Here is a 26,880-nt window from a genome sequence, read left to right as displayed (position 1 = left end):
GAGAGCGTCGGCTTGTCTGTAGCCGCCAGCCGTAGCCCGGAGAGCAGTGTCACAGCTCCCTGAGAGCGGGTTCCCTGTTCACTGAGCTCTGTGTGTTCAAGTGGAGGAGGGTGTAGATTGGAGTGTTATTTTGTAGCGTTCACTGGCACAAAGCTTTCTCAGCAGAGCAGATTCATCAGTCCTAAAGGAAGCCAGCCTTTTTGTGGTAATGGAACTGTCCCCTATCTTGATTGTGGTGGTGGTTACACAACACATTTGTCAAAGTAATTGACATTGTAAATAGGTTAATTTTATTGTGTATAAATTATATCCTAGTAAAGGTGATTTAGAAAAAACACACCACAGATGAACCAAAACAGTATAACAGAATCCATAAGTTAAAAGTCATTTCCGCTAGATGAAGGATTTTAAAGAAAAAGGTTTTCTTTCAAAAGATGTTAACATTTATAAAAATATGTGTATGTTAGTACTCGAGTGTGATGAGGAAATCTTTTTAACAAAAACTAACCTATTTTAAAATGAATTGTGGCTCTGGTCATATGCTCTTTGATTTTCTTTCTTTTTTAAAGCAGCATTTCCCAGCTCAGCTCACACTTGACTGAATACACTGATCGATTATCTGGGGATTAACTAAGCCTTCTCATTTCCTGCTTTCCCTTTCTCCTCCTCTCCAGCAGGCCAGGGGCCTTTGTTGTCTGGCATGTGGACTGAGATAAGCTACCAGGGCATGTTTGTATTAGAAAAATGGCTGTAGATGGAACAGTTATAAATAGACTAACAGGTTTTAAAGGTTGCAATCTTTGTTTTGGTTTAAGTCAAAAGGAGAGAAGAATAAATAAGATGTTTAAAACAAGATAAACTCATTTACATAGGAATGAAAGAGAAAAACATAATTTTCAGGTAAACATAATTTACCAATCCCCCACCTCCCCTTTTTAAAACCAAACTATTTGAATTTATGTATTGGCAAGTTGAAAATGTTTGCTGGCTGTAGTTGGATTCCTATTATCATGCAGGCTGACTTTGTGTAAATCAGTGATAATTTCCAAACCTATATTTGTACTCCTTAAAAGTGCAAATACTTATTCAATTCTAAAAATCGCCATGCTGCTAAAAGATATATTATTTCACTGTGCTTCCAGCTGTGCAGTTTTGCAGTTTAATTCAGAAAGCAATGGTACAAAAAGGTTATCACCTAGAGAGTAATACTGCTGGATTCACATAAAATAGGTATGTTCATCTTTATAAAAGACTAGAGACCCGGTGTCCCTCGGCTTGGCTTGCGCCCTCTCGCAATCCGGGACCCCTCAGGGGATGTTGGAGAGCTGATTTGGACCCAATCCCTGCAGGCCAGGCCGTGGGACCCCACCGCACTGGGCCTCTAGTATGCATATAAGATTTTTGGTTAATCTCTTCCCGCCTTCCCCTTCCCCCTTTCCTCTGAGATTCATCAGTCTGTTCCATGTTTCCATGCCTGTGGTTTCTGCCCCTGCGTTGTCTTCTCCCTGGTGTCAGTGTGCGTCATAGCTACCGGTCTTTCGGTCACTTAGGCTTTTATATACATAGATAGATGATTCAATACAGTATTGTAAGCCAGATGTCTTTTTTTTTCCTTAAAATTTTATTTTCTTTCACGTTGCCAATTGTCTCAAGAGAGAAGCAGTACGGGTTTTTGAAATGGAGGCCAAGTTGCCTAGAGTTGCAGATTGCTAAAGTTACCCAGGCTAGTGTTTCTGTGTGAATGCTTTCAGCTCAATAGGTTCACCATTGTTTCAAATTGCACCTTTTTAGTGTAGACCTATTTATATTGTTGGAATCAAGCTTTAAATGTTTCTCTATCTTGAGCTCAATTCCAGAAAGAAAAATACCTTGAATTGATTTGAGAGGCTTCTTTTTTTTTTTTACCCTCCCTCCCCACCCTCCCCCTTGAGAGGCTTCTTATCTAGATTGTTCTTCTTGTTAACAAGAAGTTCCAGCGCACTATTGGAATGTCTGATTGTATAAATACAAATAAAATCTATTTTTTAATTACTATCTCACTTCTGAACGAATGTGCTTTAAAATCCGCAGTCATGGTTCTGCTTGGGGAACACTCTCACGTTGTTTAAACTACCGGCTTCAGAGGAGGGTGTCCAAGACCCTTTGTGCAGCTTGTTTACTCGGCCCGCTGAGGGTCTGCAGGATCAGCCTGTTTTTGTAATTACACCAGGACACCATTTGCCTTTTTCACTCCCACCCTCTCAGAGTGTACAGTGGAGTTTTACAAAGGCTAAATGACGTGTGATATATCTCAACAGATTGAGTGCAGAATAAGATACGAAAATGTTTTCTTAAGTAAACATCAAAGAGATTTGTAAAAACCTAAGTATTAACTCATTTCCTAAATTTTCTTTGTTTTAAAAATTAGTTACCTGTTGTAATTACTTACGTTAACATGTTCTGGGGTTGTTGTTAAGTGAATTAGTAAAAATCTTTAAAGTTAAAAAAGTCCCCCCCCCCCTCCCCCAATATGGTAAATATTGACAAGTCATCACACACACAAACCAGAGTTCTTTGAGCCCCTCCATACTTTTGAAGAGAATAAGGTATGGTGAGTCTAGCAAGTTTGAGAACCACTTCTGTAAAGCACATGCTGACTCAGTGAAATCTTTTCAAGATGTTTCAGCATCAGTTTTTAATAGCAAAATCTGTGTGATTTATCTTTAATCATAAGTTAATAATTTTATTTTTAAAATAGTGTGATAGTTTAAATTTAATTTGTGAAACTTCTAGAGAATTTTGGAAGCTGACAGACAACTCCTTCCCCTCCCCCCTTCTCTAACTTCCTTTTCACCATTGCAACACCTGATTTGTGTAGAGCTTGCTTTTTCTGGCCATGTCATTAACTCCCCCAGAATTAGTAAAATCACCACTACTCTTCCACCATCACCAAACAACAAACAGAGTATTGCAAAGATATCAAACTTTATAGTATTTGGGCTTGATTTTTTTTAAAAAGAAATTCAGCCCTAGCTGGTTTGGCTCAGTGGATAGAGCATTGGCCTGCGGACTGAACGATCCCAGGTTCGATTCCGGCCAAGAGCACATGCCTGGGTTGTGGGCTTGATCCCCAGTGTGGGGTGTGCAGGAGGAAGCCAATCATTTATTCTCTCTCATCATTGATGTTTCTATGTCTCTCTTCCTCTTCCTTCCTCTCTGAAATCAATAAAAATATATTTAAAAAAAAGAAATTCAGTGAATATTTCGTTTAGTAGGGATTAGGGCGATTTGACAGTTTCTTGTGGCACTGACTGGGAACAGCTATTTTTTCCTTCCTTTATGGGGGAAATCTTTGGGCCAAATAGAGAAGTTGTGATTATGGATTTATTAAATATAACCGTAGCTGGGGTGAACACTGGCTTTTAAGCAGAGTTTTATGTTGGTTTTGAGCAGCAGATTTTGGGGACCCAAGTATAGGGTTTTAATTTATCTGTGAAATGTCAGTTTCCTGATTTGAGCCTTCAGCCGCACTTTGGGATCTTTTAAATCCTGGATCTGACATTTAGTATTTTATCAGGATGGTGTACATCAACAGGATACATGTGGGCAATTGCAGGAATGCTCTCTGGTTTGGTACATCTGTCCCTATCTACGAAGGCCTCCTTTGAGTGTAGCTTATCTGTGTGACTTAAATGTTATTCGCTTTAAGAGTACAAGGACAGCAGAGGTTACCTAGTGACTGCCTCCTGTCTTACAAGGGAGACCAAGAAGTAGTTTTCCCAAGGCTATCCCTGTCCTCAGTTTTGGTCTCTCCACTGCAAATGTTACTATTCATACACAATGTAATCCTAGGTAGAATATGCTGTAGTAAGTTTTTACTCCATAGTTGGCAGTTGAGAGATGATTTCATTTTCATGCACCTTCTTGGTCCTACCAAATACTGATTGGATTTTGTCCAGATTAAACTGTAAAGATAACCAAAAAGCAGGCATTTGTTTAATAAATAAGACAACATCAAGAAACGGTGATTTTGAAAATGATTTCTGATCATTAGAGGCTGTGCTTCAGCACATTGTTAGCTGCATCATCTTTCTGGGGGTTTGTATGTAGCCGGTTATTTGTATATCTTGGTTGTAAACACTGTAAAGCAAGGCAGGGCAGTTCCACCTTGCTTCTCCATCTGATACAGGAGACTTAAATCCTCTTACAGACCCAGATGCTGATGTAATCTTTTGAAAGCAGTCTTTTGGATTGAGTGCTACAGGTTTGGGAAAGGAGCTGTAACCTTGATTCTAGTGCTGAAAGGCAGTAAGCAGCTTGGTCAAATGGATATGGCTTGTATATCTGTTTCTTTCATCTATTTATTTATCTTTAAAGAAAGAATTCATTATACTTGTTCAGAATAGACCCCAGTGTACTTCCATGTTATGTCCATTTACAAATGCCAATAAATGATAAATCACCGCTTGTATTAGTCAGGGTTCTCCAAAGAAACAGAACTAATAGGGGATGAATGTATATATACTATAGGAATTATCTCATGAGGTTATGGAGGCCAAGAAGTACCATAATATGCTGTCTGCAAGCTGGAGAACCAGAAAAGCAGGCGGTTTATAATTCATTTCAAGTCCAAAGGACTGAGAATTAAGGGGCTACAGGAGTGTGAGTCCTGGAGTCTGAAGGCTGGAGAACCAGGAGCTCCAATGTCTGATGGCAGAAAAAGATGGATGTCCCAGCTCAAGAATAGAGATAATTTGCCTTTTCTTCACCTTTTTGTTCCAGTTGGGGCCCCCAACACGTTGATGATGTTCACCCACATCTGAGGACAGATCTCCTCAGTCTATGGAACCAAATTCTGCTCTCTTCCAGAAACACTCCCACAGACAGACCCAGAAATAAAGTTTTACCAGTTACCCAGGCATCTCTTAGCCCAGTCAAGTTGACACACAAAATTAACCATCATACCACCAAACAGGATTCTGTGAGGCACGTGTGGTGTGGCCCCGAGAAGGGAGAGGTGCTGCAGACATACTCAAAGCCCTTCACTTCCTCTAAGGAAACTCCAGAGCCAGTGCTCTGCTTCTCTCCCTAATCCCTGGCACCCATGTCTGAGCAGAACTCTGAGACGGGTGGACCCGGAGGGCTTGAGCTCTGGTGGCACTTAGGTTTGTTTCCCGTGACTCTTTCATGGCCTTCGGAACTGTAATGGCTATAAAGCTCAGGTAAAGCTACTTCCAGGTACAGGTGTAGAGATTGTTACATTCCTAGTGTCTCATGTTAGGAGAGTAGTGGCTTGAAATACTACAAGGTATTTCCTATCTGACTTCATTTTACTCATCTCAGTCAGTTCCAGTGTTTATCCACAGAGTAGTAATAATCATCTGATACAGAAAGCATCTTTTAGATCATATTACGTGTGCATATGCCTGGAGCTATCTTTGGCCTTCGAATAATAGTAGTCTTTGACCCCATTGACTGTCCCTCTTCCCCTCTCCCAAAGTCAGGAACGATCGAAGCCACTAAGACTGTGTTCCCAAGGTCCTAGTGAGGATGACCTTCCCAACAGGCATTGCCTTGTGGGTGCAGGTGGACCCTGAGGGGCTGAAATGCAACTTTAAGCCATCTATGCAGCAACTGGGAGGGAGGCATGATGTCTCTGGTGGGCTGTTCCCCCTCTGGCAGTCTCAGCAGACAATTCTGAATTACACGGTAAACTCTAAGACTTCTATAGCTGTCGACCTTATTATAAGCATCTTGTGGAAATGCATGAAAAGTTTCTTCAAAAGGCATATTTTTAAACCATACTGTATGCAAATGTTAAGCCACTTCAACTTCCCAAGTTTCTGGAAAAATTTTATTGGCTCTTTGGCTTTATAAAACAAGAAATTTGGTCTGATTTCACCCGAAACTGAATCTAGATCTTTTATTTTTTGAAATGTAAAATCCCAAGAACTGAGCAGCTGAAATTGGGGTTTGTGAAACTGTTCACTTGATGAAGCATCTTCATATCCTGGTTAGAGTCTGGGACCAGGTCTCTGTCACAGTTGATAACAGCAGAGGGACTGGCGTGGCCTGTGTGGAGGGCTTCGGGACCCCTCACGGAATCTGCCAAGACCTGGTAGGTAACTTATGGGGCTAAAAAGGTCTTTCCTCTAACGCAGGTGAATTTAAAAGTATTATTCTTCCCATTCTGCTTTGGGGGCCTCCTCCATATGTAGAAGAATCTCTGCACTTGTCGGTCATTTCTGCACTCCTGTCCTTCTCTTCCTACCCCCGCCTCCCTGTGCTTCCTTTATTTTTTAACGCGTTAAAACCTTTTCCCAGAGGATGATAATAATGCTCCTAGGAAAGACTCAGATTGGCAATTTAAATCAATTGAAGCACTTACTATATTAATCATCATGAAAAACCTGTATGGAATATCCTGGCCTTGGATCTTGTATTTGTATTCTGGATGGTTGTGTTGATGAAAATGAATCAGTATCCCTTTAACAGCAGCCTCCTGTTTGCTCTTCCCGTCTCTATTGCCTACTTTCTCCCTTTGTTTGTTCATTACCTCATTCTGATGTTTAATTTCAGTTCCGAATTTTTAACTCATTAATTCTCAGCCTGTTGGCTGGCATTCAAAGCTCTAGATGTCCTCCTCTGCTCCCAAACACTTAGGCTAGCTTTTTCCTAAACCCAGGTGGGGATGGGTTTGTCTTCTGTTAAACTCTTTATTTCCTTAAATTTACACAATCCCTCATTTCAAAGAAATCCTGGCCAGGCATGTGGAAGAATTCACAATTTAACCCAGAATCAGCTGCTCCCCGTTTTTTGCCCTGAGCCACTGCTGTTGAAACTATTTTAAGTAGATTGGAGGTGCTCCTGTTTGGTGGCTTCCAACCACCTGGACTCAGACAGAATCAATCAGTCTCTCCTCTCTTTAAAGATAAAATGGTGGGAAATGATTTACTTCCCAGTGGGCTCTTCTCTGTATTCAGAAATATACCCCAGGGTGCCTTCACATAGGAAGCTTCTCACCACATTCCGTTTAAAATGTGTCATTTATAACCACTTTGACCTTTATGCAATTGTACAATTATATCACTAGTCAATAATGAGGCATATTTGTCAGATATACTTGATATGCTTCTTGAATTGTTGCAAAACCGAAGATACATCCACCTAATTTGCTACATGATTTGTTTTTTTATTGCTATTGCTAGCCTGCTTTTTGTATTGGAGAAAAGCAAATTTATAAGCCACTTCTTATTATAGCTTGACTTCTCTTTTCATCTGTAAAACAGTGGTGGTAATATCCAGCATTTATTGAGAGCCAACCCACTCTCCTTATATTCATTTATTTAATCCTCACAACCTAAGGAGCTAGAGAATATTATTTTTTCCTCATTTTACATATGAGAAAATTGAGGCTTAGAAGAGCCATTTGCCCGAAGTCACACAGCTTAGTAAGTTGCAAAGCCATGATTTAAACCCAGGTGGTTTGGGTTGAATCAGATGACCTCTGAGCTCACTTCTACCTTTAATTTTCTGTGATTTTGAGCAGAATCTGACTGCCGAGTAGCGGGAAGAGATGATTTCCGGTGGCTCACATTTGAGCAGCACCCCTGAGCCTGAGGGGCTTTGGGAGCTTTGTGGGGGAGAGGTTTACTCTCTGCTCCCTTCTGGTGTTCCTCCGTGCACTGCAGTTAGCTTCCATGGAAGATGACATTTTAATTTGTAAAACCTTTTTAGGGTGGTAATGTTGGCTAATGCCATTATGTTGCTGTAGAGAAAACACCCCTAATCCCATCTTATCTATTTGGTTTTGTCTGGGGAAGAAATCTAAGCATAAGCAAGATGGAATGGGACCATAGAAATAATTTTGTTCTGTCCCTTCACTTGTCACGTGGCTTGGTGACTCCACTAAGGTCACACCCCCCCCCCCCCACCCCTCCCCTACTAACTAGTGATTGCAGACAGGCCTAGGACCCCCGGATTACCTAATGTCAGTTTAGTACTCTCTGGAACAATTTACTACCTCCCTTTATAGATGTTTAATCTTTAACCAAATTTCTCATCTATTTCAGCTACTTAAGTTTACTTTAGTACCTTTGTTGTGTTATATCTGCAATCAAGTGTCTGGAGGCTTTTTAATGCAATGCTGCCGCTCGCTGGTTGTTGAGTAGTACTGCATTAGAAAGTCCAATAGGCTTTCCGCTGCCTCTGTCAAGTCTAACATTAGGAGTCATAAATCTAGGTACAAAGAAATCAGAACAGTGATTTTGTGTGTGTGTAATAATTAACTGTTTGGGTCAGAAGATAACATAAATATTATACTTCAAGAATCACTGGCGTGGTTCTGAAAAATAGACATTGTACAGTTGCCAGTTATGGTACCTTTAAAAGGTTGTTTCTGTTGACTGTGGCCCGTGTTCTTCACCTGATAGTACTTGACCTAGGTTTTAGTCTTACCATTCTGATTTAGCTTTCATTAAAAAGGAAACTGCTAGACCATGGGTTTTCAACTGGGGGTAATTTGTCTCACAGAGGACATTTGGCCATGCTTGCAGGCACTTTTGGTTGTCACAGAGACGGGGAGGGGTGCTACTGGCATTTAGTGTGTCTGGGGGCCGGGGATGCTGCTCAGCATCTCACAGTACACAGGACAGGTTTCCACACTGGCCTCGCTGGACCACATGGCAACAGTGCTGAGGCTGAGAAGCCCGTATTAGACAGTATGTTTACTTAAGTGAGTTTTAGCCCCGAGGGCCGTCAACCAGACTGTCCCTCCACCTGGTTTGTTTGTTTCCGTGATGAGTGCTCTCATCCTGGGCCTGCTTTTTATTACCTTGTCTAGGAATGAAACTGTAGCCCTCTGGCTGCTCTCCTGTGTTTTGTGTCAGCAGTGGGCTAGTGGACCCCACTGGGCAGCAGTGGGCTAGTGGACCCCACTGGAGGCCAAACTACAGTCAGGATTCAGGTTCTTTTCAGTACCACGCAGAACGTTTTCTGTGCTGCACACAGATGGACCATGTGCATGTGGATATGTCTTGTATTTTCTCTTTCTTTATATCTTTCTTGGGTGTCATCCTTTGCCTAGAAAGAATCCAATGAAATATTTCCCATTTTCCCAGGTTAGAGTTTACCTCCTTCATAATTCCCTGCTGGAAGTAATTGCTCTTGTCCATAACCTCCTACATGTAACATTCATTCTTATTACTTACCATACTGATTTGTCCTCATCTTCCCACCTGCAGTATAAACAGTGTGGAATATAAAGTGCAAATTGGATAGAAAGTAAAGAGAGCCATTATGTAGGATTATTCTTTGCATACAGTCTGTTTTATTGAAACCGTAATGCTGTCCTATTTGTATAAGCCTGTCTATTTGGCACAATTAATTGTAAAGGAAGAATGTGGATGTTTATATTTACTTAGGAATAGATTTCTTCACATTTGCATAGAGTCAAGACTATTGGTAGTTTTTCTTTCTGTTTTTTTAAATGGCTTAAATATTCTACCAAAGGTTTTTTTATTTGGTTTTAGTCTTACTGGCCTTTCAGTGAAGAATATATACATTTTTCATATAGTATATATGTGTATATACACTCACACACGTCATTTAAGCAGGAAGCATAATGAAGGCTCCATTGACATATTTGAGAATTTAGCCATCTCCTTTATAAACAGGAGGCATTTCTCAGATTGAAGCGCTCATTCATTTCTGACCCGCTGACTTGTGATGACAAGGAAGAAGCTGCTAAGAAGAGTTCTATTGCGTTCACCTTGGGAAGTGTCTTAAGGCCCTCACTGGCTGGGAAGCTGTTTGATGAGCCCAGTGTGCTGGCATGTTGAGATGTTTCCCAGCCGGTGGCACAGATGATGTACCTCATGGTGTAGCCTTCAGGTGGAAGGGCAGCGTTTGATAGATACTGTGTTCTTTGAATGCACTAGGAACAAAGTTAACTTTTATAGCTAACAAAGTTACGTGTTTTACAAACATTTATGGGACCCTGATCATCATAGAACTCTCATTATTCACAAATAGTTATATACAAGGTGTTCAATTCTCTGCTAATTCAAAGATAAATAAGCCAGGGTCCATGTTTCATGGACTCTCAGCACCTTCATCACTACTCGTAGCTTGCTGTGTTAGTCTGCCATGTAGCAATAACTGCAAATTAAGTGGCAGGAAAGTGGAGGGAGAGTGTAACTCAGTCTGGGTGATTAGCGAACCCCGGAGAGATGACTGTGCCAGGCCTTGTTGGGTAAGTTCTTTGTAACGTATTGCCCTTAATGGCTTCACAGTGTTTATAAATATTTGTAAATAGTACAGTTAATAAATATTTAAAATGGTCAAAAATTAAGATAGGAGCATGTATTCATGTAGAACTATGTAGTTAATGCCAAATAAAAATATATAACATTGAATAAGTTAAACTGGGGATATTTATAGATTCAAGTTTGCTCTCCTTTGTTTCCCTTTAATGAGCAACTTTGAGGGATCAGATCAGAGGGAGTGCTGTGGCTGTAATTTAGAAAAAATAAAATTTGACCTCGTTAACTTATGTATTTTTGTGGTTCTGGTGGTAATTGTGTGTTTCCCTCTCTGCCTGTCCATCTGTTTCCAGGGACTTGTGTTCATGGGTATGGTATGCAGCTGTGGGCACCTGAAACCCTGTTCCTAATGCTGTTAGATTTTCCTTTTCAGAGTAAGAGGGACCACCTACTCATGAACGTCAAATGGTACTACCGTCAGTCTGAAGTTCCAGATTCTGTGTATCAGCATTTGGTTCAGGATCGACACAATGAAAACGGTAAATATGCCCTTCACAGCTTTGGACAAAGTTTGTTCCGAAAACATTTATTAATGGAGATCACTACTATGGACATTTTTTCCAAAATAGCTTCTTATAAAGAGGACGTCAGTGGAATACTCACTTTCTGCCGAGTTCTTTCGTTATTCTTGCCTTTGAAAGGAAAGAACCTGAGCATGTGCCGTGCCGTCTTCCTTGTAAACTCGGGTAGAGATAGGTCTTCTTTGGAAACGACAGTAATTTCTTTTTCTTGCCGAATGGTGACCTAATAATGCTTATAACCTACAGGGTTGCATTTTATTTCTTTCCTCTTTTTCAACAGAGTCTGTATCATTGAAGTTCTCTGTATTCAGGGTTTGAACTTCAGTTTCAAAGCAAAGCTTTCCTGAATGTTTTGGAATTCAGCTTGCATCTTGACTTTCAGAACAATAGGAAGGTTGTTCAAGCATCTTTTTCTTCCCCTGGCACTGTAGTGTCTGCCCAATAACTCCATTTACACATAAGATGTGAACATGAAATGTATATTACATTTGTTCAGATGTATAATAGCTCCCTTTCATTGATTCTTTTGAGAGGCGCTAGACCTCATGATAGCTGACTCACATTTGTTTCCCATTAAGTGTGTGTCGCTCCCGCTTCCAGGCGAGGCAGATGAGGCTTAGAGAACCTGAGGGAGTCGCCAGGCCAGCTCTGTCCTTGGTGTCTGTGCCGTCACTCCTCACACTGCTTCTGGTGATAGGTGTTCATTCGACCGACCATCATCAAAAATAGTTGTGAAGAAGGATAAAATGATATTCTTTCACATCTTACTACTATTTTCTCCTTTGAAGCTATAAAAATTTCTGTTAATGCAGTTAAATTGCGGTTTGTTAGTAAAAAGAGTAACTTAGTTATTCTTTTCCATGGAAACTCTTGATTTCACTTCCTCCCGGACTACTTAGCGATAAAAAATAAGATGGACAGGATGATTAAATATTTAGTAGTTTACAAATTGCTAAAATGCAATAGTTGTTTCTTCCCTTTAAAAAAAATTTGTGCTTATTGCATTTCAGCAAACTGTGGGAACTTTAGTAAAAGGTATAAAACACACCCAGCAGAATATTTGTTTTTGTTATTTCTGCTCTACATTATTCCTCTTCTCTGTTTTGTTTTGCTGACCAGGCCTGGTTATTTATTGTGCTTTCTTTAGTGGGAGGTGACCCTGAAATAAAAATTTTGTAAGATTTTCCTAATTGTTTTGGGAAACTCAGTTTTAATGTTCTCTTAATGAATTGATTTTTTGACAGACTCTGGAAGAGAACTTGTTATTACAGACCCAGTTATCAAGAACCGAGAGCTCTTCATTTCTGATTATGTCGACACCTACCACGCTGCTGCCCTCAGGTAAGCGCAGAGGTGTGGTCTCCATGAAGGAGAAGTCATGGAGTGTGGGAGGCTAAGCTGTCCTGGTCTCTCTTGATAATCGTGCTGATAATCCGATGACTCCTGTGGTCTCTGGCCAACATTCCAGTGTTAGCTCTGTGTATTATTGAGGTTTGGGAGGTTGCCTGTATTTTCACTAATTTGTTGGGGGGTATAGGGAGGGGACTTTTTCCCCCCCTATTTCATGTTTTTATACCCTCTCCTAAAGTTTTTTTAAAAAATCCATATTTCCTTGAAAATTATTATTCTGGTATTGGTCACTAAAGTATTTAGGGTGAAGTGTTTCGATGATCTGCCGGTTAGTTCCTAAAGATTCAGTCACTGTTCTGCCTAGGACAGGTGAAGAAATGGATGAAACAAAGATGACAGCATGTAATTAATTGAGCATGTGATTATTAATCTAGGCAAAGTTGGTAGGCGTTTCATTGACCTATTCTTTTAGTTTTCTATATGAATGAAAATTGTTCTACTAAAAAGCTCAGGTAGGGAGAATATATTGAAGACTTTATTCTGAGGCAGAAGGTAACATTGCAGGTTACTCTTATGTCTGATAATTACGCCAAAAAGTGACCATTAGCCCCTGCTTTGCGCCACCTGGTATTTTGTTTCTTCTGTCCCTTTCAAGGAAAGGATACACGTATATTCTGGCATTTTTGTTTATAAGTGGAGGACTTTGGGCATCTTAAGTGGTGGAAGCAGTAAGGCAAGTAATAACTTTCCCCACTGGAAATGGTAAAGTGATTTGATGGACGAACTACTTTGTTGTTAAAAAATATAGTTGTTTATTTTCCCCAAAAAATGCCATCGGGATATGCTGGCTTTTAGCTTATCTACAACGAGATACAATAATTTCTCTATTATGTTGCTCAGATGGTATTCAGTAAAACCATCTGGAGTTTCTTGTGCAAAGCTAAATAGCTAAAGCCAATTATTTCAAGGCAAATTAGCAAAACTTTTAATATAGGGCAGGTTTTGGCAAACTTTTGGGGCAGATAATCTTTCATATGGTCTCTGTTACAACCACTCAGCTCAGCCATTGCAGCACAAAGCCTCAGGCAGCGTGGATGAGTGGCTGTGCTCCAGTAACACTTGTTTGTGGACACAAATCTGAATTTAATTTAATTTCCACATGTCAGGAGGTGTATTACTCTTCTTTTGGTTTCTTTTTTTGCCATTAAAAAATGTAAAAGCCATTCATAGTGCATGGGCTCTACAGAAGCAGGCGTTGGGCCAGATTTGGCCTGTGGGCCATAGTTTGCCAAACGCTGCTGCAGGGAAGAAGTGTGCGTGGGTGGAGTTGGCTTCCTATGGGACTTCATAGATAAACTTGGAGAATTCCCATGGTGTGTTGTAAACTTCTTCCAAAAGACCCACAAGCTTTTTGTGACGGTGGCTTATGGATCTTCAGCTTGCATGCTGAACAAGAAAGTTAATGGAAAGTTGGATAGATGGATGGAACCATTACATTGTTAGCTAAGACAAGTAGCTTGATCCTGGGATTATTTCTTATCCTGCTTTGCATGCTTTTCCCTCCTTTTCCCATCTTGTTTCATTGGTTGAGATAAATGATTTCAAGCAATTTAGAGTTGAATTCAAGTTAAAGGAGTAAAAATATGAGAGAGATATATATGTAACTCTGCTTTTTCAATGTTTTCACGTAATTGCTTCAAATGACTACATTTGAATATTTATCAGAAGTTGTTAAGATCTGTAGAGTCTTTATTTTTCATTTTTAAATCCTTACCTGAGGGTTTATTTGCCATGTCATTTATTTTTCCCTTAAGATAATGTTTTATTGATGGTCAAAGGATCTAGAGCAAGGGTGTCAAACTCTCAGGCTGCCTGCGGCCCACAATGAATATTTTTGCGGCCCAGCCAATGTAACAGCATGTAAGAAACATTTTAATAAAAATTTCATAACTTAATTTTTACAATATCCTGTTATACATAATTATTAATAATGAACTACAACGTTCGCTAATGATTGATTACTATAATGGTGTTGCATTCATTTCCCTTACGTGCAGGCGCACCATTTCTCTCCACTAATACTAGCAGCAAATATTTTAGCAGCTGATTGCCACGTCATTAGTCTTGTACTGACTCGTTTGGTGTGTGCAACAAGAAATATTTCTCTTTCGGAGAACAAGAAAATAGGTTTATTTCCATTATGCTTATTAATTTGTGCAGTTATTCAGTGTCTGGTAAGTTAATGTTCAAGAGAAAATATTAATTTTTATTAAAACGTTCTATTATTGTATGTCAACAATTGCTCACTTATTTCAGCCTTTTGTATTCAGCATGCCTCTATCAAAATAAACCTACGTTTCTATGAAACTTGAGCTTTTGTTTTTTTGCGGCCCACATAAACTTAAACCTTGTTTATTTGGCCCGTGTTAACCTTTGAGTTTGACATGCTTGATCTAGAGCAGTGATGGCAAACCTTTTGAGCTCGGCGTGTCAGCATTTTGAAAAACCCTAACTTCACTCTGGTGCCGTGTCACATATAGAAATTTTTTGATATTTGCAACCATAGTAAAACAAAGATTTATATTTTTTATATTTATTTTATATATTTAAATGCCATTTAACAAAGAAAAATCAACCAAAAAAATGAGTTTGCGTGTCATAGGTTCGCCATCACTGATCTAGAGTGATAGCTTTGTGATTGGGCTGTGAACTGTGAGCTGGGCAGCGCACTTTTAACAATGAATTCTCCCATACTGGTTGTGGCGAGCAGCATGGGAGGGCAGGGCATACACGTTTCATCAGGTTGAGGGCTCTTTTCCAACATTTTTTTGTTGCTGTTAATCCTCACCTCAGGATATTTTTTAAAAATATATTTTATTGATTTTTTACAGAGAGGAAGGGAGAGGGATAGAGAGTTAGAAACATTGATGAGAGAGAAACATTGATCAGCTGCCTCCCGCACACCTCCCACTGGAGATGTGCCCGCAACCAAGGTACATGCCCTTGACCGAAATCGAACCCAGGACCCTTCAGTCTGTAGGCCGACGCTCTATCCACTGAGCCAAACCAGTCAGGGCACCCCAGGTTATTTTTCCATTGATTTTTAGAGAGAGTGGAAGGGAGGGAGAAAGACACTGAGAGAGAAACGTTGATGTGAGAGAGACACATCCATGGGCTGCCTCCCTCGCGTGCCCAGGGCTGGGATCGAGCGTGCAACCAAGGTACCTGACCTTGACTGGTATCAAATTCGTGACCCTTCGGTCCGTAGTTGATGCTCTATGCACTGAGCCAAACTGGCTAGGACTCTTTTCCAACTTTCTGATTATCTGCTTCCAATTTCAGGTGATTGTTAGGGGAAAAAACATCCTAAGGTAGATCAGGTTACAAGCTATCACCTTACTAGGAATTCAAATCATAGGAATACTAGAGGCCCAGTGCACAAAAATCATGCATGGGTAGGGTCCCTAGGCCTGGCCGGCGATCAGGGCTGATCAGGGTCTTCCAGGTGCTGGCTGGGGCCTTCCTTCGTTCTGTGCCGCCCTCTGGTGGTCCGTGCACATCATAGCGAGCGACCGAACTCCGGGTCCCCTGGTCGAACTCCTGAGGGGACACTTTGCATATTAGTCTTTTATATATATATATATATATATATATAGATATTTTAGAGTATATTTTCTGGAAGCCTGGGACCAGGAAACCCTAAACTAGCTGTTTAGGACTTCGGATCTTCTTTTCATCCCAAATTAGTCTATCTCTTATGGTCACCCAGGATTATCCTATATAATAAAGGCTAATATGCAAATTTTCCCCTTGGGAGTTCGACTTACCAAGAGTTCAACCACTCGTTGTGACGTGCACTGACCACCAGGGGGCAGCACGGAATGAAGGAAGGCCCTGGCCGGCATCTGGGGAAGGAAGACCCCTGATCGCCAGCCAGTCCTAGGGACCCTACCTGTGCACAAATTTCATGCACCTGGTCTCTAGTAAATATATAATGATTGAAGTAGGTTAATTACATCTTTGTATAATTCCCCAACCATCCCATAGCATTTACAAAGCTCCTTTAGCTCCTGCAGGTTCTTACCTAAGGTGTTTCATGATCCCTCCGAGGTCTTAGTTTTGCAGTTTAAGATTCATTTCCTGTTTTTAATCTGTTGTTTTTATACGTGAAGTAACTTCAACCTATAGCATTTTTATTGTTTTGTCTATACATGCTTAGTACTTCATTAGATACCATAACTTGTCAGTCATTTTTTTACTTATCCATTCATCATATCACATGTAATTGAGCCACCAGTAGGGGAAAGACTCTGGATGTACTGAGGACACCTAACTCTGACCTTGAATACCTCATGGTCTTTTAAAAAAAATTTTTATTTGGAGCTACTTGTAGACACACAGAAAACTTGTAAGAACTGAGTTTTCATATGCCCCTCCCCCAATCTTCCTCAGTGTTTACATCTTACATAATGATAGTACAGTTATCAGAACCAGGAAATTCACATTAGCTCAATACCGTTTACCTAAAGACCCTATATGATTTTTGCTAATGTTTTACCTCATTCAGGCTCAGGCTGCTATAACAAAATACCGTAGACTGGAGGCTGGAAGTCCGAGATTGGGGGGCCAGCATTTTGAGTTCTGGTGAGGGCCCTCTTCTGGTTTGTACTGCCGACTTCCTGCATCCTCACATGGCTGGGAGCAGAGAGGGGAAGCAAGCTTCCAGGCTAGCACCACAAGACCCATTTTATCCTTCCTCTTTACTTCGTAACTTCTTCCTTCAGCAGCGAAGAACACATTCTTATTGTTTAGAATACATATTTACTTATTTTTATTCAGTTCTGGAATACACACAACTTAGTTTCCAAATTTGTAACCCATGTCCCTGTGAAAAAACACATTTACTGACTAAATTTTTGTCTTTAGTCTTATCTATAATAATAAAAACGTAATATGCTATTTAGACCAGATAGCCGAACGACCTTCCGGACGAAGATGGGGCTGTGAGGGCCGAGGCAAGCTGCCGGCTGTGAGGGCTGAGCCCCTTGCATGAATTTCATGCATTGGGTCTCTAGTAGTATATAAGCATGATACTGTTTTCCGAAGTTGCTTACATATGTAAATTTTGTTCTTACATACCTTCCTAAAGGTGGTTGTGCTATTCATTTGTCATATGGTTACATTCATTTGTTAGACTTGGCATTCTGTTGGTTCCTTCTGGTTGATTTGGACTGTGTGTTTATTTTTTGGGTATGCAAAGATTTGTGGACTATTGCTGTGGTTGGTACTAAGGGCCAGAGCTGTACAAAGTTATAGCCTCCACCCCTGCTGTTATGATCTGAGTTCCCACTGCTTTCTCACCCACCTACTGTAGGTAACTGATTCCTTTACTTCTTATTGCATTTTCTCTTCACAAATGAGCAAACACATGTCCATCTTACCTAATAATAGACAAACATGTAAATTGACCATCCCTCCACTACACTCACCAGCCAATCAGGAGAGTATGCAAATTAACCCAACAAAGATGGCTGTTAATTTGCATACATAGGCACAAAGTGGCAGAGTGAAGACTGAAGGCTCTGGGCCAGAGCAGCGAAGGCTGAAGGCTCCGGGCCGGAGCAGGGAATGCCTGGGTCCTGGGTGCCGGAGGAAAACCGGTGCCGGCAGCCAGGGGAAGGGAAGGCCTATTGCACGAATCTCTTCATCCAATGGGCCTCTAGTTTTATTATAATCTCTTCTTTCTTATCTGAAGGGTAGCATACTGTAGATACTCTGCTTTTTTCACTTAGTGTCATGTTCTGGAAATTGCTCCATATCAGTGCACAGAGAACTTCCTCATTCTTTTTTGACAGCTGCATAGTACTCCATTGTGTGGATGTACCATAGTTTATTCAACTGTGCTTTCCTATATGGGCATTTCAGTTTCCAGGGTGTTCCAATCATAAGTGATACTGTGGTGAATATGCTTGTGCATATGCTGGGTTAAAAAGGTTCATGTATGTGTGATTTCCCTCCAGAAAACATACGCCAGTTTGCATTTTCTCCAACAATGTATGAGACTTCCTGTTTTCCCAACAGAATGTGTTGTCTTTTTTTTTTTTTTTAAGTATGCCAGTCTGATAGGTGAGAAATCGTATCTCAATGTTGTTTTACTTTTTTTTGCTAACAGTGAGTTTGAGCATTTTTTTCATATGTATGAAGGATATTTTTGCCTCTTTTTTGAGAGTGAATCATCTGTTTATGTCTTTGCTACTTGTCTTTTTCTTTTTGTCTCTCGTGTTTTAAAACTTTTTCGTGTATTTGTTGTATGTTGCAGATATTTTCTCGCACTTCTGTCACTTTTATGCGTTTTTTAAATTATGCAGAGGCTATTTTTATCTAGTCACATTTATCAGTCTTATTTTCTCAGGATTTTGAGTCATGGTTAGAAAGCCTTTCCCTACACCAAATTTAAAGAGGAATTCTACCCCGTTGTCCCAGCACCATTTACTTAAGAAGTCTGTCTTTACCTCTGCAGCTTGAGATGCCACCTTTGTCATAGATTCTTTTCCATAAGTATTCTGGACTTGCCATTGTATTTCCTTCTGTCTCTTTATGTGCCAGCATCACAGTCTTTGAGTTATAGAGGCTTTAAACTATGTTTTATTGTCTGATAGAGCTAGAGTCTCCCTTCACCCCTTTTCAGGTGTTTGTTTTCCCATGTGAATTTTAGTATTACCTGTTTCAGGCCATACAGCTGAGAGTTGGCATTTGTATCAGGATTGCATTGAATGTACAGGGCAAGCTGTGGGGAAATGCCATGATGGGTTTTCCAGCCCGAGAGCGGGGGGTTCCCATTTGTTCACGTTTCCTGTTACCTTCCAGGCGTGTCTGAGGAGTGTTCCTCAGAGACATTTCCCCATTCTTGTTACATTTATTCCTGCACATTTAACCTCATAGGCAAATATTGATCTGTAGACCCTAGCAATAGAAAAGACATTCTTCTACGTACCTTGGTGTATTCTCAAAAAATGATCATATATTAGGTCACAAAAAAACACTCTGGTTAAAGTGGAATAATAATAAAGTTTACAAATAAAAACAAAGAGCAGAACAGTCCTTTCATCTGGAAATTTAAAAGGTCCTATTATTAACAACTCCTGGCATAAGGAGAAACACAAATTTAAAACGATATAAATACTATAAACCAGAATGTATGGCATGCATTTAAAGCAATGATTAGAGAAAAACTAAAGAAACACATTGATATGAATAAAAAATAAAATTAAATGAATTCTGTTTCCAGCTTAAAATGATAAAAGGAACAACAAATAAATAAAAAGAATGCACTGCTCTTTGCTAAATGTATATAGAAGAAATACTTAAGACAATTGTATTTAGAAAGTGGGGAAGCACAAGGACTTGAGTGGAAAACTCAAGTATTGTATATTGTTATACTTAGAGCAACCACTGAGAAAACTATACAGAGTGATATACTAAAACACTGTAAATAAGTCAAGATGGAATCTTGAAAAATGTTCAGATAACCCATAGGAAGTCAAGAGAGGCAGAAGAACTGGAAACAGAAGAGGCTTAAAATAATCCTATGCCTGTCATTAATCAAATGGCTTGTAATAGACAACACACTTACTGTTTCAAAATCTTTCCCCCCTTTATTTTCAGATAAAAGTGAATTACCTGTAAGCAAACACGCTGCTATAAGCATTCTGTCATCCTCACCAGTTTCTCTGAGGTTTGCCTAAGCTTGGGGATAGATGAAGACTTTCCCAGGTTTGGGTAGTTTTAAGGGAATGAATTTCTGGGCCACAGTTTCCATTTGTATCCTCTCCTTGCATAAGGCGGTTCTTTTCTCTCTCCCTCATCCCCTTCAGATGGCCACCTCCCACTGGCCAGGGGGCTCTTCAAATGCTGCACTTCCCAGCTGTGACTGGGCACCACACCAAAGGGCTACCCACGCAGGTCTTTTTCAGGAAGCCCGTGTTACTTACTGATCAGTGAAAGACCTTAGGACACGGACTCTGGAAACAAAAGAAAGGAATGTAGCAACACATACACACATTTTTAAATGTAAGCACTACTCTCCAGCGAGAGGTGCTGTGAAATGCAGCGTGGGCAGGAGAGCAGTCACAATCGGGGGTATATGAAACAGTTCGTTCTTATTAATTAATTACAGTACTGTTTTCCATACTAACAACTGTAAACCTACTTTTTTACAGTTGCCCCAAAATGGGTATTTCAAAATGGGTGCCACCCAGTCAGAGCCATCCGTGGTGGCCTTACCTGCTCCTGTCAACCCTGTCTTCAGCTCTGCTCTGTGCTCAGGGCTCAGTGCAGGAGGGCTCATTAGCGGGCAAATGTAGCAACTTTAAACAGCCACAGCTGCATGCTAATGACTGTCATTGTTTTATTTTCCCCTAATACTTTAAAAATATACAGTAAAATGCAGATTTTAAGCTTACATTTTCATAAATTTGTTTGACCCTAAGCAAGGCATGGAATAGTCCCACCATGTGAGAAAGTTCCCTTAGCTACTTTCCACTCAAAACTTCCCACCCAGAAGCCAACAGCCATACAGTTTCTCTTAACATAAATTATTTTTGCTTGCTCCACAACTTCATATAAGTGGAATCATGATGTATGTACCTTTTTGTGTGTCTGGCTTCTTTTTTTTAATATAGTTTTATTTATTTCAGAAAGGGAGAGGAAGAGATAGAAACATCAGTGATGAGAGAGAATCATTGATTGGCTGCCTCCTGTACACCCCCACGGGGGATTGAGCCTGCAATCCCCGGCATGTGCCCTTGACCAGAATTGAACTCAGGACCCTTCAGTCCTCAGGCCGATGCTCTATCCACTGAGCCAAACCAGTTAGGGCATGTCTGGCTTCTTTTGCTTAATATTTAATTTTTGAGAATTTTCCATGTTGTGCTGCTATGTATCAGCGCTTTCTTTTGTATTGTTGTGTAGTATTTCATTATACAAATACACAAGGATCTGTTTACCCATTTCCTTGCTGGTGGGCATTGGGGCTATTTCTAGGCTAGTATGAATAGAGCTGCTATGAACAAAAACAAAAAAGCACAAAGACAGGAGTAATAACAATAAAAGCAGAAGTTAATGAGAAAAATACTAGATCCAAGTCATCAAATTCTTTAAAAAACTCTAATATCTCATTAAAAATACATAATGACCAACTGGAATTTATTTCAGAAATGCGGAGTAGGTTACTATTGAGACTGTTAGTAGCATTTGTCATGTTAATAAAGCTAAGGGGAAAAATGGATCTCTAAAGGCTAAGATTATGGTATGATCATTCCTAAAGCTAGTATCATATTTAATGGAACACCCAAGAAACATTTCCACTGGGATCAGGAAGCAGGCAAGGATGCCTCCTATTTCCACTATTTTCTACGTTGTATTAGAGGTATAGTACAATTAGAGGCTTAAAAAATGGTAAAGAAGAAGTAAAATTACGTTTATTACAAACATAATTTTACAAAACGTTAAAATTACAAATCAGCATATCTGGAAAATCTCAGATAATCAATGATTAAATGATATCAAATACTAAAGAATTCCATCAATTAACAGGCTATTCATATAATTAAATGGGAAGCAAATAGAGGACATATAAGTAATGGTAGATTAAAGTCCTGTTTATTACAGCTTCATAGTCATTTATCAGATGATATCCTTCTATTTCTACTGCTTTTGTCCTTCCCTAAACCAGTTGCCCTCCCTAGGGAACACTTGGCATTCTCTTGAGATAGTTTTGATTGTCTCCATGATGTCTGTGGGGTGCTGTTGGGCAGAGGCCAGGAATGCTGCTAACTACAGGACAGCTCCTGACAATGAAATGTCAGCAGTGCTGAGACTGAGAAATCCTGACTTAAACATATTTGATTTCTAATGCCTATGTTTAAAATTGTGGGGTGGTAGGGTTTTTATATTTCTAGTTAATACATTAATTACTCAAGTTTAAGGGTTACCTTAAATTTGAGAAATAACAAAGAATAATAAAAGAATTACTTTCCTTTAGTAATGGACAATGATGGTGAAAATAGCTTATTTTACATAGCACTGAGCAGTAGACGCCTTCATAGACCTCTTATTTGATCTTAATGCTGTTATGATTGGTGCAGTAGGTCCTTTTATCCCTGTTTAACTGGTGGAGGAACTTACCTGTTTCTTCTTGGCTTCAGGGACTAAATCACTTCAGATAGGAGGGCAGTAAGGTGCAGAGTGAGTGCATTCTTCATCTGTAAAAGTGATCTTACCCACTTTCCTTAATTCCAGCTAAACACTGGATGTGTGGTCCTGGGCCTGAAGAGTTGATGCTTAGTCTGTATTGTCTTGTATCTTGTTGTAGCTGCGAATTCGTGCTTCTAATAGAACTTTCTGCAATGATAGAAATATATAAATATGTGCTGTTTAGTGTGGTGGCCATTAGTCACATGTAGCTATTTAAATATATATATATACACACACACTAGAGGCCCGGTGCATGAATCGTGTGTGGGGGAGGGACCACGGGAGGTTGGCCACCAGCCCCAAGGAGGGAGCCAGCCTTTGGCCCCCCTGGGAAAGGGGCTGCATCTGCTGCCACCCATCCCCGGTTCCCCATCCCAGCCCAGGACCAAAGGCCCCGGCGGGGTCGGGAGAGGAGGCGATGGTCGCCAGGCCAGACATGGAAGGAACAGATGCCAGATGCCAATGCCAACGCCAACATCGGCGCCCCACCACCGTGCGGTTCTCCTCCGTCCCTCGCCACCATGCTGCCACTGCGGCGGGCCGGCGACCCCCGGGGAAGGGGGAGGATGGGAGTGAGACAAACTCTCGTGTCCAGGGCTGACTTTCAGTAGATCGCAGTGAGGAACGTATGAAACCCTGACCCAGAAGCAGGTCTTTAGGAATGTTTAGCACAGGGGTGGGCAGACTTTTTGACTCGAGGGCCACAATGGGTTCATAAACTGGACCGGAGGGCTGGAACAAAAGCATGGATGGAGTGTTTGTGTGAACTAATATAAATTCAAAGTAAACATCATTACATAAAAGTGTACGGTCTTTTTTTTTTTTTAGTTTTATTCATTTCAAACGGGCCGGATCCGGCCCGCGGGCCGTAGTTTGCCCATGGCTGGTTTAGCACCAGGGGCCAATGGGGGCCGGCCAGCTCGGGGGAGGGGCCGCGGGAGGTTGGCTGTGGGAGTGCACTGACCACCAGGGAGCAGCTCCTGTGTTGAGTGTCTTTTCCCTGGTGGTCAGTGCGCATCATAGCGACTGGTCTTCCCGGTCATTCTGGTCATTCGGTCGTAATGGTCGCTTAGGCTTTTATAGAGAGAGAGATTAAGTAAGATTAAATAAAGTTTAAAACTAATTTCTCTTCAGTTATACCACCCACATTTCAAGTGCTCAATAGCCCTGCATTATCTTCAAATCAGTAGTTCCCAAAGGATCTTTAGTAAATCAATAGATAGTTTTATTTCATTTTAAAAATAGAAATTGTCAGAGCCCATTTTAGTTTCTGCCCATTACTGAGGCTTTGATCACCGTTATTTAAGTCCTGTGGGAAAGGGGGACATTACTTTTTCATTGGTAGGAAGTGAATGAATGTCCATTCCTATGTGGATATCCCTCAGCCAGTTTCTTCCACTGACACCTTGGCCATTAGCTGGTATGTGTGTTGTTAACGAATCACTCACGGATTCCCCTGGGAGTGGAATGCTGTTCAAGCTGTGGGAGGGAGGGCACGCCATGCCACTGGGAGCATCCTGGCGCACTCTTGATGTGCGTTTGGTCCTCCCATTTCACCTACTTTAACCGTAACCTTTAGCTTCCACTTGGTATTAAAGTTACCTTCTGAAACCACTAAGGGAGTTGCAGTTCTTAAAACCTCCCTGCTGTCTAGGATAAACCTCCCTACTTTCTAGCTTCTAGGAAATTATTTCAGCATGTATGTGTGTGTGTTTGTGCACATGTGTGTGTGTAGTGGGAAGGTGGGCCCTATTGCATGGTATAATGCTGCTGACATTTACATTTGGTGCATGAAACATGGCTTAAGGAGTTGTGCAGAACTGGAGAGTTTTCAGCTATATTGTGGTTTACGTTTTGTTGGTAGATGAACCTGGAAATCTTACTCCTCCTCATCGCAATATTTTTATGGGAATGTGTTTTTCAACTTAAGTCCTTTAATGTTACTTAAAAATTTGGGGAGGTTTTGTTTGTATATTACAATGCATCCATATATTTTAAAAGTTAAAATTGCTCTGTTTTAATTTTCAAGTCAGTTTACTTCTTGTATGTTTAAAGAGAAACATCTATTGAACAGTTCCACATTCTGCCCATCGTAAGGTAGCAGGAGGAAAGGCCATTTTGCTCTGATGATGTAGAAGGGCTTAAGAGGGCCATTTTCATCATTTAACTGGGGCTTTAAGCTCCCCCATCACTAGTTTAATAAACTTTCATCACAGTTATGCCCACAGTTTATCTTTGTAGTTTAATTTTACTGTATGACTAAAATGCTGAGGTAAAAGCAATGAAGTTGTAAACTTGTAAGCTGAAGCAGTCATGAAACAAAAAAACAGATTATATTGGGCATTTTCTTCCTGGGGAACTCCCAGTTGTTGGAATAGATGATTACAGAGTTTGTAGCTACATCTACAGGTTCTTAGAGTAATGTGGATTTAGTTAATACTCCCCCCCCCCCAATAGTATTTTGGTTTACAAAATAATTGAGGGTATTACTAATGTATTTTTGTTTGTTTGCTTATTTTCAGAGGGAAGTGTAACATCTCCCATTTTTCTGACATATTTGCTGCTAGAGAGTTTAAAGCCCGAGTGGATTCATTTTTCTACATATTAGGCTATAACCCTGAGACGAGGTAAGTGAGTCACTTGGGCCCACTCGTTGAGAACTTCTGCTTTTCTGACTGCGTGTGTGTGTGTGTGTACATCTGGGTAAATACTAGTAAGGCTAAAAGAAAACAAATACACTCCAAATTCTATAGTAAACCTCTTTGGAAGAAGTTATAATGAATGTCTTTGGTGTCTAAAGCAGCTTTAGTGTCTTTCTTTCAAAAAAAAGGAAACGTGAGAAAATTTGGGTTTAGAGAGGGGAAAAAGACACATGTTTAGTTTATCTGTTTTGAATTTATTATGAATTGGCAGATTATTTATTACCTTCATGTGTATTCTGTCATACCTTCCATGGTACCATATTGAAATCACTAGAACCTCATGGAAAGTTCTACAAATGTAAGGATTTAGAATGAAATAAAAGATACTTGGCTCAAGGAGGTTAGTGGAAGAACCTCATTAAGTGTAATGGCAAGATAGGTAATCGTTTTAGGGGAAACCTTTTCCTGGAGGATGCTGAGAAATTATATGTTAAGACAGTCAACCTAGGGTCAATAAAATATACCATATTTTTTGTTGTGGTTGTAAGAGGCTGTATAAAGCCCTACTAAGGCATATATAGAACAGCTATAGTGGTAATAGTGTAAGGGTCACCTTTTTTGTTTACCGTTTTTCTTTAGAAAACAGTGAATTTTCGCTTTTATTTTCTCTTTTGAAGTTTGCCCTGTTCCAATGACAAAGACGCTAACCAATGATAATAGTGCAAAAGCATCTTATATTTTGAAATGTTTATTTTACATTTGCATTTACTGACTGCCTGGTCATTCGTGTCTTCCTGTTGCCCAGAGGAAATGTGGAACAGTTGAACTTGGATTTCTGTCTGGACACAATGGAGTCTGTTATTTTAGTGATGTCATGTTTATGTAACTATCTGGTAAATTGTTGTCATATTGCACAAGCATATGTAGTAGTGAATTGATTAAGTTGCTTTTGTGTTTTAAATGTTTAACTTTTAGGTTTATCACAAACAACCAAATTATGTATAACTCGTTTTGGTTATGCATCTGTTTTTGCTGAAGGCATATTAAAAAGTGGCATCTAACGTACCTGTGTCATCGAGGGACTCACAGCTCCGGCTTCATTTTCCTTGTGCGTCGCTCGCAGTCATTCAGCGTGATCCTTCCCATTTGTTCTAAAGTGTGGGTGAGGTGTGCCAAAGGAGACGGTCTTTGTCTCTCACCTGAAAAAGCAACTCACAGCCGTGCCTGTGTGGTGCATGCCCGGGCCCTGCTTCTGAGTCACTTCTGTGAGCGCTTGACTTCTAGCCACCGTGTGTCCCTGTCCCTCTCGGTGCTGGTGTTCCCCGAGCCCCGCTTTTGCCCGGTCTATTGTGAGTGCTGTGGGAGTGCTGGATGAAGTGATCAGGTGTTTGCTTGTGTACTTGTAAGTGAAGCTTGTGGCAGATCTCACACTTCTTACAGGGTGAGCATGAGAATCTGTAGCAGTGGAGCCAGTATGGCTTCCACTCTGAACTCGGAGTTGGGTGTACAGTTCTTGCAGCTGCTCAGATGATCAAAAGAGTGTATGTGATTGAACAGACTGTAGAAACCTGTTTGTGTCTTCTCCACCTGGCCATGCGCAGCCCAATCTTTAGAATGCTCAGGGTGCATATCGCTGCAGAACTTACCTCTGATACCTCTATTTCTGTCTTTGTTTCAAGTTTGTGAGGAATGGGGCTGTATGGTGAGCTGGTTTCTCGGTAGTCCCCACTTGAATGGGTGGGCCTGGCATGTAATGGTGGCTGTGTGCTGACTCAGTGCCCTGAGGCACTTGAAGAGGAAATGTCAAACGGG

General features: G+C 40.5%; 1 protein-coding gene across 4 annotated transcripts in view; it reads left to right on the top strand.

Moving 5' to 3' along the window:
* RERE (arginine-glutamic acid dipeptide repeats) overlaps positions 1-26,880 on the top strand; it is a 403,197-nt gene that overhangs the window by 227,646 nt on the left and 148,671 nt on the right. For all 4 annotated transcript variants that reach the window (XM_036350921.1, XM_036350922.1, XM_036350924.1 and 1 more), the window contains 3 exons: positions 10,675-10,780; positions 12,067-12,163; positions 24,949-25,053. In XM_036350921.1, the coding sequence (XP_036206814.1) occupies positions 10,675-10,780; positions 12,067-12,163; positions 24,949-25,053 (308 nt within the window). The remainder of the gene's footprint in view (positions 1-10,674; positions 10,781-12,066; positions 12,164-24,948; positions 25,054-26,880) is intronic.

Source organism: Myotis myotis, unplaced genomic scaffold, assembly GCF_014108235.1.
Source record: "Myotis myotis isolate mMyoMyo1 unplaced genomic scaffold, mMyoMyo1.p scaffold_m19_p_2, whole genome shotgun sequence".
Lineage (NCBI taxonomy): Eukaryota > Metazoa > Chordata > Mammalia > Chiroptera > Vespertilionidae > Myotis > Myotis myotis.
Note: the sequence above shows the minus strand (reverse complement) of the source record. Positions and strands in the feature narration are given on the sequence as shown.